This window comes from Ursus maritimus, unplaced genomic scaffold (genome assembly GCF_017311325.1).
Source record: "Ursus maritimus isolate PB19 unplaced genomic scaffold, ASM1731132v1 scaffold_36, whole genome shotgun sequence".
Lineage (NCBI taxonomy): Eukaryota > Metazoa > Chordata > Mammalia > Carnivora > Ursidae > Ursus > Ursus maritimus.
In genome coordinates this window covers 6,811,828-6,830,670 of record NW_024426230.1, presented here as the reverse complement: position 1 = coordinate 6,830,670, position 18,843 = coordinate 6,811,828, and the positions used below count along the sequence as shown (strand labels likewise).

The 18,843-nt window shown below is 38.9% G+C and overlaps 1 protein-coding gene across 1 annotated transcript in view; it reads left to right on the top strand.

Annotated features, from left to right (window-relative positions):
- PRKD1 (protein kinase D1) overlaps positions 1 to 18,843 on the top strand; it is a 314,111-nt gene that overhangs the window by 291,333 nt on the left and 3,935 nt on the right. Inside the window, 3 exon segments of the mRNA XM_040620799.1 lie at positions 1 to 109; positions 662 to 760; positions 1,682 to 1,949. The exon segment at positions 1 to 109 is cut by the window's left edge and continues 2 nt beyond it. Of these exon segments, the coding sequence (XP_040476733.1) occupies positions 1 to 109; positions 662 to 760; positions 1,682 to 1,949 (476 nt within the window).

Sequence of the window (18,843 nt, the reverse complement as noted above, 5' to 3'; positions counted from 1 at the left end):
AAGAGTGTTTGTTGTTATGGAAAAACTCCATGGAGACATGCTGGAGATGATCTTGTCAAGTGAAAAGGGCAGGTTGCCAGAGCACATAACGAAGTTTTTAATTACTCAGGTAAGAAATCAATTAGAGATAGGAGAAAAAGATAATATTCAATATCAAATGTTACCACTGTTTTACTGCAGCTTCCTAGCCTTGTTTAGTCCCTGAGTCCCAAGTCTGACTTACACTCGGAAAGGAGGCGGGGGCTTATTGTATTATTTCGTTTCTATCTGTGGTCTCCAGAGCCCAGCATACCGAGTGAGTCATGCGCACGGGAGCCCATGTATTCAAACTACTCATGAAACTTTGAATTGCACAGTGACTGAGTCCTGGTTCTTTGAAAATATTCAAGAGTGGGTATTCCTGGAAGATATTACTGACATCTGTTATCTACACCTGTCTTGGTGGCTGTATCAGTACCATAATATGCTACTCTTTCCACTGACGTTTCCTTAGAAACCTGCTACGTGACCTTAGCTCATTTCAGTGTCTTGCGTATAAAGAGGCTTCACTGTTCACTGTGAGTTTTCTCATGGCCCTTCCAGTTTATTTCCTAGCAGAAAACATTTTGAAATAAACTCATAGACCAAAATAAGATTATTTTGACGATTTTCTTCTCTCTAGATACTTGTGGCTTTGCGGCATCTTCACTTTAAAAATATCGTTCACTGTGACCTCAAACCAGAAAACGTGTTGCTGGCATCGGCAGATCCTTTCCCCCAGGCAAGTATAAAAGCCTCTCTCAGCAAAGACGGCTGACGACAACGCCTGCTCCGCCGACAATGCCTGCTCCCTCTCAGTGTTCAAGGCCTTTATTTGTTTCACGTTTTACCTGTTCGTTTTTCACCCATTGGTTTCCTTCTCAGACCTTGGGGACTGCAGCTTTGTCACTCTGGCTTCTCAGTGCGGCCTGCCTGAGTGCAGCCCACGCAGAGCCTTCTCATTGTGCTTGTTCAGCTGCTCCCGTAGCCCCAGGCCAAGGCTGACAGCACCAGCCAGGGAGCGAGGAGAAAGAACGCTCAAGAGTCCGTCCCGGGGACATTTAAGTTCAGTGTTGTTCTGAGGGGCCAGGGCAAATGTTTCTGCTTTTCCTCAACTCAGAGGATGGAAAACTACTGCACGTCTCCCCAGGGAACCTTCTATCTGAAGTGACCTAAGGCGGCTGTGCTCTTGCTTCCCTGACATCTTCAGGTCCTGTCTAGGTTCCCATGCAGAGCTGATTTTGAGGATTATTGTAGGTAACAGGACAGGTCTCTATGCTGATCCCTCAACCTGTACTGATAATAAGCCCTTGCGTTCAGTCTGTCACTTCCAGATGCACGTGGTGTTTTTCTGCCGTGTAAAACAGTATTACCCACTTCTGAGTATACACATTTTCACATTTATCTCTTGGTTTTGGGAGGGAAGGAAGGGTGAATGTTTAGATGATTTTTTTTTAATGCATGAAAATATACTTCTGTACCAGTGCTTCAACCACTGTCTTCAAGTATATAAAATGGAAAATAGCTATTACTTCTATCATGCGTGAGAGAAATCTATACAATATGTGTAAAGTATTATAATTGTCTTTGGCAGACCTGGGCTAAGACACACAGACACACAATTTGTGACCTTACCATTTCTGCAAACCGTTATTACCAACAGGTGAAGCTTTGTGACTTTGGTTTTGCACGGATCATTGGAGAAAAGTCTTTCCGGAGGTCAGTGGTGGGTACCCCAGCTTACCTGGCTCCTGAGGTTCTAAGGAACAAGGGCTATAACCGCTCTCTAGACATGTGGTCTGTTGGAGTCATCATCTATGTAAGCCTAAGTGGCACGTTCCCATTTAATGAAGATGAAGACATACATGACCAAATCCAGAATGCAGCATTCATGTATCCACCAAATCCCTGGAAGGAAATCTCTCATGAAGGTAATATCTGCCTCTCAAAAAGGATAATGGTTTAATGCTTAAATGTTATACTGTTAATTCAGTTGTGAATTATTCGATTGATAAATGTTCATTGTAAATTGTCCACTGGAATAGGGGCACAAGTTGGTTAAGGTGGGTTGGGAAAGAGTAGAGGACATGGAGACCAAAAACATCTTCTGATGAAATGTACATATTTTATAGAGAAATTGAGTGATACATCTTAAGAGGCAAATGAAACACAAAGAAATTGTTAATACTTTGGCATATTGCCTTAGAACTTACAAATACTTAAACATTGATGTAATGGAAACAGCTAATCTCTATTAAGAGTAATCTTTACTAAGCATATACCTGTTTCTGTGTTAAGCACTTTAATCTATTATGGACACAAGAACTTTATGATAGTGATATTTGAATTATCATATTACGTATTAGTATGCCAGTTCTTTGTGTGCGGATTTCCTTCATGTGACGTTAGAATATATATGGTATTTTCTTTAGGAATTTCCCTGGTATGCTATATTTAGGTTGTTCCTATTTGATCCTTACATGTAATTTCTATGTGTATCTCTGATTGATTTCTTTAGGATAGATTGCCTTGGCAGTGTTGCATTATTTAAAATTAAATTCTTAAAGAATCTTTTCTTCTTCTAAAGAGAGAGAAAGAGTTTTAAAAGTGGCAGGGCCAGTCAGGGCAGAGAAAATGGCACACTCGGTGCTTCGGAGTAGAATTACCCAATGAACGTACTTTGGAGTTTATTAATTCTCACAACCACCCCTTAAGGTAAGTTTTACTATTATACTTGGACTTGAGGAAAGAGCACTGAGGCAAAAGAAGGGACACCACAGGCCGAAATCACAAAGCTAGTAAGTGGCAGAGCCAGAATTTATACCCAGACAATCTGCGCGTACGTTCTTTAACCACCGGTTAATGACTGGTCCTCCTCTAGTTTTCAGGCCATGTCTAGCTCTAAGTTTGTTCAGATTTTTCGCCACTTAAAAAGGCAAATACAGGGGCGCCTGGGTAGCGCAGTCGTTAAAGCGTCTGCCTTCGGCTCAGGGCGTGATCCTGGCGATCCGGGATCGAGTCCCACATCGGGCTCCTCCGCTATGAGCCTGCTTCTTCCTCTCCCACTCCCCCTGCTGTGTTCCCTCTCTCGCTGGCTGTCTCTCTGTCACATAAATAAATAAAATCTTTAAAAAAAAAAAAAAGGCAAATACAGTCATAGATAAACATCGGATACCTGTTACTGAATGCGGTGATTGGAAATTGGAATTGGAATTGGAATTGGAAGAGTGTGTGTATAAACTGCCTGAAGTAATTAAGTTCTTAAACTACTGTTGGTATTAAATGGCAAGAGCTAGCCATTATCAGGGCTTTGAGTTACTATTAGCAACAACCTTTAACATCCTCTAATTAGTTGTAAGTCATAGCTGGATGGATATATCTTAAAGGAATCTGTGACCTACAAAAGAACTATCGTGTAGCCAAAGCACTAATGAAATATTTAGGATAATTTAACAGCGGCAAACAGCAAAGTATCATTATGTTTCCTTTCCAGAAGGCAGAAAGGTGGAATTATCAAATAACCTTGCGACCAGTATCCTTGTTAGGAAACACTACCTTTAAATACGGTTAACCGTTAAGCTTGATAATACGTGCAATCCAGAAATCCAGTAAAATGACTTGATATTGTTACCACAGTGCAAATCTGGAATACCTCTGAAGCCAGCCACATTTTCCAGTTATGCAGGAATAGGACATTGGAAAAACAGCCTCTGCATTTTAAAATCTTTTTCCTGGAGTAGTGGAGTACTTTTTCTTGAAGTAGTGGAATAAATGATGCTGCCTTTCTGGTACCATGGAAATGTGCTGGCCCAGCTGTGTAGATACAACCTATTGGGGCCAGAAATGAACAGCTACAGATTGTGAATGTTTAATTATCATGATAGTAGGGACCAGAGACCTACATATTAATGGCTCAAGGAACTATTGTTGGGAAGCCACCATATATGTGTGTGTGTGTGTGTGTGTGTGTGTGTGTGTGTGTGTGATCAATATATATCATATCTCCTAGGTAATATGAAATTAGAGGACAAAACATAAAATATTCTTCAAAGAACTTGAAGCTAAATGGAAAGATGTCAAGTCAAAGGAAGAAGAATCACTGTGGGCTTGACTAGTCAGAATTGTATTTTCAGAGGAGATGGAATTTAGGCCTCAAAAATTTGCGAAGAAAGAGATGTAACATTTCAGAAAGAGAATCACAAGGAAAATTTAAAAGGCATTTATATTTGACCAGGAAGTACGTATTTTACTTGCTATACATATTTCTAAGTGCTAAATATTTCCTACCACTCGGACAAAGTGATGTGGAAACTAGCTCGGATAGAACCTCACTTTTCTAAATGACTCTAGTATCAGTTTGGAAATTAACTGGGCTCTCTCCTCAGTATCTTCTTCTGACTCATCCTTGCCTTTGAGGCCCAAGAGTTGTACTACTTTCTAATTGAGGCTCTGGATGGCAAATGAGTTACCTAGCTGCTGGTGTATGAACGGAACTAATAGTTGAATATAAAAAAGTTAGTTAAAGATGTCATAATATTAGCTGAGGTGTTACAGAAGTAGTTACTGGCCTGGAGTCTATCCCACTATTTTGTTGAGAACAAATAATTCCCTCATGAAAAGTAATAACGGGCTAGTACCACATAATTTTAAGCACATGGGATCTGATAAATACACAAGCAAACTAATACTGGCAAAGGATGGTCGCAACTGATATTTAGTGAATTTTTAGTCTCAGTGTATTTTAAGCCATGCCAGAACCACTAAGAATCCGGATACATGGAAATAAAACACTAAGCACCTCAGTGACTCTAAAATCAGAGGTAAGGAACAACAGTCAAGCAGTGTGAGTTACCATCCTATTTGCCATTCTAATTAGCCATCACTTAACCTTCTTTGAGCTTCGGTTCCTCATCTGTACCACAGCATAACGATCCCTGCCTATATAATGAGGTTGTAACAGAGACTGAATGAGATAAAGGATGTGAAAAGCATCTACAAAGCAGGTGTGGGGTGAACCAAGGACTTGGATTTAGGAGGAGGATAGAACAGTAAGCTAAGCAATTGCTCTGGCGGGTAACCAAGAATTGATTGTATAATTTTAGAAATTATATGCTAACTGATGTGCATGTTTCCCAAGTATTCTTCAGACATATTGGTAGTTGTATTTTTTTTTCTTGGCATGAAAATGCAAAAGAAAAAAGAAAGTTGTAAGGTCTTCGTGGCATACATAGATGTGTCAGAATGAAAAATTTCCTGAATAATGCATTTTTTTTCTCTTAGTGTAGAAATGTACCTGATGTAATATAATACTGTATATTGGAGTGCTGGAGTTATCATTGTGCCATTTGAACCTCACAACAATCCTCCAATATATAACTTGTTTTAGTCTCTGTAGTAGAAAACAGAAAGGTTAAGTGCCTTGCCTAAAGTCACACAGTGGCAGGACTTGGACTGTATTTGCCTCCATTCTTTATATCATACATTGTTGTACATGAAAGGGTGCTTATTTCTTATGGCTTGATGTTTAGGACCCTATAGAGAATATTTTAAGCTCATTCATCATTTTTGCTATGATAATATAATAAGCTGAGTACTAGCATTCTGGAGATGTGCTTACTAATAATTTAGCAGTGAATTAATTGATCTGGACTCTAGTGTGCAAATAATAGAAACCTATAACTAAGTTAAGCAGAAGATAATTTATTGACTCACACTACTGGGAAGTCCAGAAGGTGAACCTCGTCTCTTTGGATCCGGCGGTTCAAGTGCCCTGTTTCTCCATCTCTCATCATCTCTGCTTTACTTTATGATGGCTTCCTTCTCAGGTAGACCCTTCACGTGGCGCCAAGTGATCCCCGGCAGCCCCAGTCTTTACATGCCACTCACTGTACACGATCTCAGAATGGAAGAGTAATTATCTCTCAGTAGCCATAGAGTCTCTGAAAGGGGCACTGATTGGCTCTGCTTAAACCCCGTAATACCCTGGGAACAATCCCATTGTCACTGCAGGAGCCTGGCTTTGATTGGCCATATGGATGATGGAGAGCCTCTCCAGTTTGGAGAGAGTAAGTTCCTGCAGGGAAAGGATAGTAGGCTAAAAACAAACATAAAAGCATTAACAGATGTCCATTATAAAAATAGATTTTTTTTTTGTGAATCAAGGTATGATTTGAAAAATGAGAAAAAATTTGAGAAAAACTTAACTTATCAAATGTTGCAGGTAAAAGGGAGATAATAAAATTAAACTTTCAAAGAAAAAAATAATAGTAGCTAACACTTCTATAACATTTGCATTATAGCCAAGCACTATTGAAACACTTTTTTTTTTTTAAAGATTTTATTTATTTATTTGACAGAGAGAGAGACAGCCAGCGAGAGAGGGAACACAAGCAGGGGAAGTGGGAGAAGAAGAAGCAGGCTCCTAGCGGAGGAGCCTGATGTGGGGCTCGATCCCATAACGCCGGGATCACGCCTGAGCCGAAGGCAGACGCTTAACCGCTGTGCCATCCAGGCGCCTCTATTGAAACACTTTACATACATGAACTCATTTAATCGTCCCCAACCTTTGAGTAGATACTATAATTGTTTCCATTTGGAAGCTGAAGCGGTGTAGACACAGAGGGTTAAGTGACTTGCCTGAGTGGGGCCAGGGTGCAAATCCTGTCAGCTGGCTCCAAGGTAGATGCCCTTATCTACTACATTTACAACCTCTTGATTATCCTTCTAGTGGATTTTGCCATGCTGTCACATTAAATTTTTAATAGGCTTTCACTAGCTTAGAGCTCCAGTAGCAACACAATTCTCAATAATGTCTTAAAATACAGGGAAACAAGATCATGTTGTGATAATGACCTGAGTTGAGACCTCTTCCATTTAGTGTATGGTGATGATGTCCAAGTTACTTACTCTCATTGGTCTCAGTTTTCTCGTCTGAAATATGGTGACAGTAATTCCTAACTCACTGGGTTATATTAAGTATTAAATGAAATTATACTGGAAAGTGCTTAGCACAGTGATTGACATAGCTAGATACCTTAAATATAATGAACACTTTCTATTTTCCAGTCACTTTACATGATCTATCTGTGTATCTGTCTGTATATATGTATTTAGTTATATACACACACCTGTATATAATTATATAAAGTTATATATGTAACTAAACATATATTTAATTACAGTTATATATAGTTATTCGTATATATAACCAAATACACACATTATAAATACAGTTATACAAATATAACTAAATAAGAATAAATGTATACAATAAAACATTCCAGAATGAATCGTATGATTACAAATAATTGCACAAGAGAAGACTTTAGGTAATCATGAGATGGGAGTTTGAGAACATTACAGTTTATTCTAAACCAGTGTTGTGTGTTCCATCTTGTTTCATTTCATTATTGTGACTACTAGATGGGCCTTTGACATCATCCCGTTTATGCACTATTACCCATCAGTGATTACACATGGCCTCACTCCCACATCTAGCTTTTATCACATACTAAGTTCAGTTTGGCCCTCAACACATCCATCCTATGACCCTTCTCAGTTCCTTGAAAGGACTTGTGAACCTATTTTAAAATATTTACTTGATTAGGCAAACTTACTTTATCTTATGGAAAGAGCAGCCCATTTTCACTTAAACATTTTTTAGATAATCAGATGAAACTAAGGAAAATGATGCCTTACTTGATCATGTGTCAGTAGGCCCTTCCTTTCATTGTATTTTTAGTAATTCCAAAAGAACAAGAGATAGACCAGGCTGTTCTCCATGTTTGTCACATCTGGTAAAATAATAAGCGTAAATCTTGGATGGACATTGCCAAAACATCAGGAAATTGCAAACAAGACTCTGTCTGTGACTTAAGAAGTAGATACCAGGGGTGTAGGGCTTAGAAATGGGAAATGGAAAAACTAGCTAATAGAACACAGAAGCATTTGCAAGGCAAGGAATTTCTAATAATTTTGCCAAAGAACCTTCTTGATTATGGCTCATTTTAAATAACCTATCATAGTCCAGCTCTAGGTCTATAGCAGGCATTTTTTTAACTTTGGCATGCCAACCATTTCATCAGAGGAGCTAGTTAAAAATGGAGATTCCCAGGCTCCAACCCCATAAACTGCAATCCTGCCCTGAGAATGTAAAAAGTCCATGGATCACATTTCAAAAAAACATTGCTCCAGAGCCCTGATCCTCTGAAAGACCTGACAGCTGAACAGTGCTCAAAAAAATTTTTTTTCTATAAAATCACTTTCTAATTCCCAACCTCTTTTTGCATGCACATTTTCTTTATCAGATGTTTAATATCAGGACATGTAATTTGTTCCAACTGTTAAATCTATTTCAGTATACATTGTCATGAAAGTAGTAAGAGTAGAAAAAGCTTCTTGACCAATTTCTTTTGTGAAGAATAAAAAAGAAAACATATAAACTCCAGGAAATACAGAAAGTTGTATAATAAAGTTACATACAATACAGAAGAAACTAACATATGTGCCATGATTTTGAGCAATTAAAGGAATGTGGGAAAAGAGAATCTTTTTAACACATGAAGATTCTCCTTTTAATGGACATAGGTTTGGAAATTTGATATTATAGGTTATAGGGTATAGGGGGCAGGGGTTATAATCTTATAGTTCATAATACTTACATATAAATTATTCCACATGTTACTTATTAATTTAAAATTTTGGATAACCTTTAGACCAAGCATGTCTGACTTTATTATACTTATGCAAAAGAATGTGAGTAATGAAATATCTACAATGCTGAGAAGGAGGAAAACAGAGAAGAGGTGAAGAGAGCTGCTAAGAGCCATAGCTGTCACAGAGTTCATATAAGATTCTGCCTAGGTGAATGGACTGAGTTATACACATTTACCTGTATGTGATTTAATATATAATTTAATCTTAAGAGTTAATACTTTTGAATAAATATTACATATATGTAATGTGTACATATCCCATATTATGTGCCAGGCACTGTTCTTAAATTACAAAGGTGGCCAGTACATTAATTTAGGATAATCTCATTACCTGGGGGAAGGAGAACAATAAGGTCAAGAAATCTGAAATGAAACGATTCATTGTCCTTAATGGAAAGGAATCGTTTTGTTTTGTTTTGTTTTGTTTTGTTTTTAAGGTGGTTCTTCTCAAACTCTGTGATAAAGGACCAATTTTATTTTGTCTTAACTTCCAAACATATGGACCAGTACTTTGTAAAATAAAATAAATGTGGGGGCGCCTGGGTGGCACAGCAGTTAAGCATCTGCCTTCGGCTCAGGGCGTGATCCCGGCGTTATGGGATCGAGCCCCACATCAGGCTCCTCTGCTGTGAGCCTGCTTCTTCCTCTCCCACTCCCCCTGCTTGTGTTCCCTCTCTCGCTGGCTGTCTCTCTCTCTGTCAAATAAATAAATAAAATCTTTAAAAAAAATAAATAAAAAAAATAAAATAAAATAAAATAAAATAAAATAAATGTGACAGCAATATCAAATTGCTATAAAAGTTTCCAAAGATTTAGTCTTAACTTTCCATACTTATCTCATTGTAGACCAATAAACAGTTTACAGATTGAAGGTGATCCATGGACCTCCTCTGTGTAGCACTGGCTTAAATCAGAAGAAATTTTTTAAGTAGTTAAAAGAGGTAACCTCTGGAGAGTGGGTCTCATAATGAGATGTGAGGTTTTTATTTTTCATTTTGAGCTCCTTTTACTGATTAATTTAGATCTTTTACCAAGTACATGCAGTACTTTCATTACAAAATAAAGTGGGGTGCCTGGATGGCTCAGGCGGTTACGTCTGCCTCTTGATCTCAGCTCAGGTCTTGATCTCAGGGTCATGGGTTCAAGTGCTATGTTGGGCTCCATGCTGGGCATGGAGCCTACTTAAAAAAATAAATAAAAAATAATAAAAATGAACAAAAGTGTGTGAGGGGAAAAGAAGGCTCGAGAAATAAATAGAGTACAACCTTTATATAACTATACTTCTTCTGTGCCTGGTCTAACAATGTCTAAAATTTTAAATATACGAACAATATATGTAATATTTTATATGTAAGTGTTATTCACCAAATAGCGAGGGTTATGTTTCCTTTTCCATAACACCAGCCCTTGCATCTTGACTGGGCAGATGAAGAAGGCATAACCTTCACTCTCTAAACCTGTGCCCACACAAAGGAGAATTTTCAAGTCTCAAAGTCAAACAAATTCTCTTTTCCTATATTCTTTCAGTTGCTCAGAATCATAACATACATCTTAAACTATTCTTTCTTATGTATGGCTTAAGTAGGCAGCTTTTGTTTTCCCCAGAGTTTACTCTTAGAGGAAGAAGGAAAGTGACATAGATAACCGAGTGATGTGGATTGTATAGCTGGTCAAGTGTGAGATATCATTTGTTCCAGTGCAAGTCATCTCACCAGAATGATGACAGACTTGCTGCAATGGGAAAGCATTTATTTGAGTAAAAAGTACATGTCCATCATTGAATTAAATCCACGTGTTCAATTAGAGACACACGGCAAATCCGAGGAAGGTTATAGTTGACTGTGAAGATCACCAGAGAAATTACTATTTTTTGTCTTCTGAGTTTTCATATTCCTTTACGTGCCATTAGGGAGGCAAGCAGGCAGTAATCAACACAGAGACAACCTTGGAAATTGTCTCACAATGAGCCCCTAAACCCCCGCAGACAGAGATCATATTCTGTATTCACAGGTGAAGTCTGAAGAAGCACCTACTCTCAGATCACCTGCTGTGTTGTTACTGCTCAACTCCAGAGTCACGTGGTTAGTTGGTATTATCAAGAATTAAGAGCTGACATGAAGCTTTGACATTCCACATACAGAAGTGGGGAGGGGGAGGAAAACCCCCGGCATGAATCCTGTAGCTTGTCTTCAGTTCAAAATGATCAAATCACGGTGATGCCCCAGTGACATAGGTTTTTTCCACTTGTGTACTCGAATAGCCTCAATGTTAGTATTTCTGCCTCCTCGTTTCCCTAATAAGCATAGCTGTAATTTATTCTTCCAGTGGGTCTCAATCCCTTGGTGACATTTATGCACAGTGTAGAAGATGTGGCATCTCAAGTCATGGAATGGCTATCATACCACTAAATTTATCAAAGCATCTCAATTTTACTTTACAAGCAATTTTTACCATTCAGTGTGGTTAATTCAAATAAAATTGGTCACAAGTGTGTTTTTCCCCCAGAAATTGAAGATGAAAAAATACAGCCAGTACAAACACAAAGCAAAGCTAAATAAAAGCCTAGCACCAAGAATACCACATGGTATGTTTTCAAAATCCAGCAGTGTTCCAGAACGCTAAACACTTACATTGGAAGTAGCACTTTGCCATGCAAAGGAACCAGCTGTAGGTCCCTCTTGCACTACATATTGTTCAAAACAAAAAATAACCCCATTGAAAATAAGCCTCGGGTAGATGAGACCCAGAAATCCAATGGTATAAGAAACAAAAGAAAGACAATGGTCATTTTAATAATTAAACTCTGTTTGTAACAGTTTATGAGGCTTGCAGATCCAGCAAGCCTGCGGAATATTAATGAATAGATTGATTTGTCAACATATTAGCACCACTGTCAGACATAACAGCACGGAGGAGATGTGAGGGGACTAGCCAGTAAGCTGCTCCAAAATGCTTGATTGAGTGCCAGGAAATTCTATCACGATTGGTAAACTGAAGTGAATTATGTGGGTTCGAACTTCCACTGGGGTTTAATAATCCCTACTTGGAATTCCGGAGTTACTTACCTTTATTTATTTATTTATTTATTTATTTATTTATTTATTTATTTATTTTAAGCCATGCACTTCGTTCAATAATAAGGAACTTTAAAATCATGAACCAAAGGCATACGGTGATTTTTTAAAAAATCTACTAATAGAGCGAAGTCTTGATTCTGTATGTATGTGTATGTATACGTGTATTTCAAAATCCAAATGAGATAATATTTGAAAAGATGTACCACCAGGAAAGGAGTCATTTATTCTGATAGCAAGTAAGACAAAACTAATAGAATTTTCTCTAAAATATGGTAATTTGTAGAGAGAAACTGCTGAGAAGTTTGAGCAAGAATATTGGCATTTAAAAAAAAAAGAATATTGACATTTTAGGTGCTCAAAAATTGGCTATTTGCCCCCCAAATGGAAGTGTTTCCTGTATATCTCAATTATAAAATTAAAATTTCACTTATGAATGTATATCATAGTTGAGTTGAAATATGACATTTGAAATGTCAGGGTAGAGGAACAGTAAAGTTCTAAGTATTCTGTGAGTTTGCTTTCTTCAATAATGACACAGAATATGTCAAAATATAGCATGTTAAAAATTTTACTTAACCCCTATACTGCTCTATACTACCAAGATATCAAGTAATTACCCAGAACATTCTTAAATTGCCTCAGTTATAGAAAATACAGGGTTTCAGGGGTGCCTGGGTGGCTCAGTCGTTAAGCGTCTGCCTTCGGCTCAGGGCGAGATCCCGGCGTTATGGGATCGAGCCCCACATCAGGCTCTTCTGCTGGGAGCCTGCTTCTTCCTCTCCCACTCCTCCTGCTTGTGTTCCCTCTCTCGCTGGCTGTCTCTCTCTCCGTCGAATGAATAAATAAAATCTTAAAAAAAAAAAAAATACAGGGTTTCATGAGGAGCCCTGTTTCTTCTGGAATTGACCCCAGCACAATGAGCAAAAATATCTCAGTGTTTATATCCACTGTTGAACTAGCCAGCTCCTTTTTCCAAATAGAGCCTCATCTCAGAGGTTTGAAAGCAGCCATCGTGTCACCCCTGAGCTTCTCTTATCTTCTCTTGGGCAATCAGCTTTTCCTTTAGTCTCTTGTTCACTCTGGTCCAAACAATCACATCTTCGTTTATGTTCTTTTGAAATTGAACCCCAAAACTGTTCTCACGCAAGGTTCCATGAGCCTTATTAAGGGTAAACTGAAGCCACCACTCCCTCATGATAAAGAATACATTTCTTTTAGCATGACATAAAATCACAGTTGAGTTGGGAACAATAAGTAAACAAATGTTGAGTTTACTGTGCATTTAGAACCCTGAATTCTTTCTCATGAATGTTGTCGACAAGCCAGGTTTTCCAATTCTGTATTTAGACCTTTCCTTGACGGCTGGGGAAGTGGGACCTAAAAAGAGGAACTTTCTCTGGGTTTGCATCTATCCATTCAGGGGCCCTTTGGGCAATATTAAATGAATTATTAACTACTGTCAATATTCGGATACCTCTAGTTTCTTGCTACTCAAAATGTGGTCTAAGGCTCCTCCTGGGATCCACTAAAAGATAGACTGTCAAGTCTTACCCCAGATCTACCAAATCAGAATCCCCAGGTTGGGATCCCTGGATTATTCATATGCATGTAACAGTCTGAGAAGCATGGCTTGGCAGAGTTGTTCTCAACGCTAGCTGCACGTACTAGCAAACACTTGAGGTGCTTCTAAAAATACCTGGACCCGGAAGCCCCTCCCTAAAGATTTTCACTTGAACCTGCAGGTTGACTATTAGCATTTTTTTAAAAACCAGAAACTCGGAAGCTTCTCCAAAGGATTTTAATGTGCAGTGAAAAAGGAAAAAAAAATCCACCCGAACATCATTACGGTCATATATTAAATGTATTTTGATTTGTACCTTAAATTTTGAATCAGTTCGGCATCAGTTTGGGGGCTGCTGTATACCGTGTTTAAACAATTCATGATTTCCAAGATTGTGTTTCCAGTCTTCAAGAGGGAGTGAAGCTGAATGTAAAGCAAAGGCCTAACCATTGATACGGTAACTTTCTTCAGAGGAAAGAACTGGAAAAGGAAAGATGCCGACTTGAGTCTTGAAAGGTCCCGCGCTTCATTGGATTGCGGTCATTGACTCAGAACAAGTAAGAGGATGATTTCCAGCGGCCTTGTTTGCTGCCGGCAGCCTCTGGTTTCAGCCCAGGAGGAGCGGCCCAGTTAGTGTTGCCGGGCAACAGCTTGCTGGGTTGAGAGCTGGAATGTGAAGGGTTGCAAAACGATTTTTAAAATAAACACACAACTTACCATCAGCATGAAGCAAACCAAGAGAAGTACTGAGCACTACACTGTGACAGGCAGTGAGGCAGAATCGAAAGGGGAAAAAGAAAACACCTCATTGAAGGCAAGGAGCTTAGTGGTTGACAGATGATGGCTCCATCACTAGAATAATAGTTCTGATCTGGTTTCCTATTTGAAAATTTGTACCTGACTAATTTGTGGGTGGACAGAAGACAGTGTAGGAAAAATTTTTAAAAGGTACTGTTTCTGGAAAAAAGAGGTCAGCCCATGGGATTCACGGGTAATTTCTCTTCTGTAAAATCAACATTGCAAACTAACATGATCTGTATTGCAGATATTCTCAGCATTATTCTGATTTTCTGATAGAAGTCACCAATCCTGTGATCGATTGCATTTTATAGAGTTGTGATGTCTTTCCATCCAGGAATATGTTTAGCCAGTATAGTACAAACCATATGCACATAATGTGGATATTAAAACTTAGAGCCATTTAAATTTCTAATGAATGTATTCAATCTACCAAATGCCATTTAGCAAGCATTTTTCTAATGCACTGAATGATGCATTTTATTTTAAATGTTTGTGAAACTTACGTGCAAAAATCAGTACATAATCTGTGTGACCTTAAAGGAGTTAAAATCTAGCGGGAGGAATGGGGGGAGGACAGGCATGTACTGAGATAATACAAGATGGGAAATGGGAAATGACTGAGAGGTTTGACCTGCGGAACCTATTATATATTCAAACATGTCCAGTTTTATTCATTTGGTAGGATTTTCTCTAGGTTTTGGAGAACTTATTCTTTTTTTTTTTTTTTTTTTTCAGAGAGGGGGAGAGGTTGGGGAAGGGGGAGTTGCAGAGGAGTGGGAGAATCTTAAGCAGGCTCCACACGCAGCATGGAGCCCAGCATGGGGCTCATCGCACAACCCTGAGATCATGACCTGAGCCGAAATCCAGAGTCCAACGCTCAACCCACTGACCCACCCAGGCGCCACACAGAGAATCTACTCTGTCCATACACATGATACTTGCTTTGAAATACAGAATGGCTGCAATGTAGTCTCTACAATTTCAAAAATAATTCTGAATTTCGATGCCAGAAGAAAATGGAATCCACACAATTCGCACTCTGGTAGAACATTTCATTTCATATTAAAACATAGAGCCCTCCAGCACCTGCATGCACAATCGGTTTTGTTCCGATATGCTTGTACACCTGGCAAACAGACTACCCAGAGTTTTAGCTATCCTAACATCTGCTGAAACTTCCATTCCAGCAAAAGAGAACGTCTGATTAAATTTTCTTTTCGCTTTCCTGACATTTTATTCTCTCAGCTGATGGGGCAGTGAGAGAAATTGCTGTACGGGAAGTTAGGGGGGAAGTAACCATGTTAGCCAAGAATTTATTGTAGCAAAAAAGAAACACCAGCCTTCAAAAAACAGATTTTCTTTTCTCTTGTTTTCCACCTTATAGGAAACGTTAGACTCCATGGCTAGAGATGTTTTAGAAAGCACAAAGCTGTTTTGCTCATGAAGCATAAGGGATTCTTTAAAAATGAAAATTCGAACCACACAATTGCTTCAAATTTTCCAATAACAAAGAAAAAGGGAAGACTTCCCACATTGCCTCTGTTGCGGGATCATGGGCACGAAGGTCAAGAAAGAATTCTTAAAACGTTTTATGGTGCAACTTCATAATTTAAGTAGCACAGGGACAGGACCCGTGGGCAGAAAGAGGGGCGCTTTTGCTGAATGAAGCTGGTGGTTATATGCTTAGTGCTCAAGGGGGAGGGTGCAGGAAGTAGTAGATCATACGTGTCTTCTTTGAATTTCTACTCTTAAAACTACTTTCCCAAGATTTCTCTGGTGCTTATCATTCAGTTCGATATTAACTATCGGTGAGATAGGCAGTCATGAGACCAGCATGTATTTGATCTTTATTGAAATTCTGCAGGCGATAGGTCAGCCTTCTGGTTAGATAAAGGTGAACATTTTTCCACTTCTGTCCCTCATCACCTTGATGTGGCTGTCCAAGCTGTTTAGAGAGCTTGGATTGAAGATAGTTTATGAATAACAGGGAAGGAAGGGATTGGGTTTAAGGAAGAGAACACAACCCTCAGAATATTAGAGAGGCTAACTCCCAGAATAAATGGGCAGATACAATCAGAAAGTAATCCTACCAGTCTCTGAAAAAGTTACCATGTTTACTGCAAAGAGAAGGAGAAATCAGCCACTGCCTATTTTTCTCCTGTGCTCTTCAGGGAGGGTTGGGGGAGTCTTCAAACTGAGAGAATAAAGGGAGGAGAGTGTGAAACAAAAAAATATAACCCAAGGGAAGAGAGGATTTCCTGCATAGCTTTGGCCCTAGCCTGTGTCAGCTGTTTAAAATGGCATCTGCTGATTGCCCAAAACTGTGCAACACTGTGTTGCAATAAACTTCAACTCTTGAAAGGCTGGTATTTGGATATATTCTTTTTGCTATATCTAGGGAAGGAAGTGCAAGATACCAAGATTTTTGAGACACTATCTCCTCCTCCAATGTCCCTTGTTCATGAAACTATGGAGACCTCTTCAGGTGCAGATCCTCGTGGAGCTCTGGGGAACGTGGAGTTTCTGTCTCCTTCTACCTCCCCCTTGGGCACTGGTGTCCTGCTTTGCTGCGGTGCCAGCCTGCACCTTCCCTTCTGACTTTTCCTTCTACGGCGGTCCTCTTCTTTACTCCTGTTTCTCACAGCCAGACCCAGACCGTGCTCCCTGTCTCCTTTGCTTGGTTTTGAGAGAAATTCACAGAATGGCCCAATTTTGTATCTTTTTCTCCCATTTTTCTCTCCCTCCCCTTCATCCCCAGCATTCCCTCTAGATCAGATTGCTGAGTCTTGATTTAAGTTTGGGAACTGGAGTTGAGACCCCCTTCTGGACTTTGCTTCTGACTGCTGACTCTCTTGGGACAGCTGGGGCTACTCCAGTTTTACTAGGCTTTTGGCTCATTTGTTACTGGCTTTCTCTTCCCTTAGCTTGGCTCCTCTACACTCTTACATTATACCTAGCAGTTTCTGCTGGGCATTAGCACCTGGGGGGAAGTGTCGTATCACAGGAGGAAGGACACTCAATAGCAGCTATAAATATGATAAAAGTTCAGGACTGCATATTAAAGAAGCTCACAGTGGTGTTCTTAGAGCCACTGTAATTTTTAATAAATCATGGATAAAATGAGAGAGATGCCAGGATACTTAAGACAGGCCAGAGTTTTCTGAATTTCTGAAAGGGGGAAGAATGAATTCTGAAGTCATTCAGCAAGAAGCTTAACATTTATCCTTGGCAAAATCCTAGACTGAATGATTGAGTAGATAGTGTGCAAACATTGAGAAAACAAATCCTGGCCCTTAGAATGAAATGACTAAAAGTCAGTATTAGTCAATATTAGTTTACTTAAATTTTTTTCCAGAATAATTGAAATTTCTTCTTAAAAAAATAGAATGGTAGAATGAGTACTATTGAAGACGAATGTGCCTTGACTATAATAAAACGTTTGGAAAAAATCTCCCACAATTCTTTGGAAAAGATGATAAAATATGGACTGGATGGTAGTACTCCTGGGAGGCAACATTGCCTTTTTTGTCAGCCTTGCTCAAAGAATAACCAGTAGGCATGGTGATTGGGAGTGCGATCTAGGATAGAATCAGCCAGCCTGATATTAAAGTATTTTCCTGACAAAAACGTTTCCTAATAATCTAATTCATACGTAGCAGATAGACTCATTTAGTTTGGAAGTGGTAGAAAGCTAGGACGTTAGCCCTTATGACAGGAGGGACACATATCACATTCAGAATAGTCTTTGAATGCCAAAATGTTGAGTTAAAGTCACAGAAGCACGCGTGTGTGTGTATGTATGTATGTATATGTGTGTGTGTGTGTGCGCGCACATAAGAACATAAAAGTGTAGTAGAAACATAATTAAGAAGGCTTTAATGTTCATAATTAGAAAAAAATTTTAATTTAATTGATTTTAACATTAATATCAGTTAATTGTAATGAGTTAATACTATAATCTGGTTGCTATATGCCATAGTCTTTAAGAGCAGGGGCTTTGGAGCCAGACCTCTGGGTTTCAGCCTCAGTTCAAGAGCTATCTGACTTTGGCCAAGTTACATGACCTTTCCCTTTTATATAAAGTGGCAGTGAGGATAATAACGACTTAAATAGAGTTGTTATCAGGACTATCTAAGAATATGAATGTGAAATTGAAAAAACCCTCAATTCTAGGCTATCTGAATAATATCTGTGTGTACAAATAAGTCTGTTAATCATGAGAAAGCTTCGGTCAACAATGAACAGGAACACTGAGAAGAAGGTAGTGAATGTCAAAACAAGGGTGCCCGGGAAGACTGAGGAGAGTGAAGGACAGCTGAAAGTACTGGAGAAGGTGAAGCGAAGGTGAATTGCTGTCCCTAAGACATGAAAAGCTGTCAAACAGAATAGAACCAAGTTAATGTGGGTTTGTTATAAAAAGACAACTTGAAAAACTGTCAAACAGAATAGAACCAATTAATGTGGGTTAGTTATAAAAAGACAATTTGGGGCACAACATAGGAGAAATGAATTCTTGTCACTAGTATCATATAACTCATTGACCTATGAAATAGACTGGACCATTGGAGATAGTTTCATCCTCTCTCCAGTGTGTGTGTGCACACGTGCATGTGCGCCACACTGTGCCTTTGCAACTTGATTGGGAGGTTTTTAGGGTTAGAGCTTGATCCTT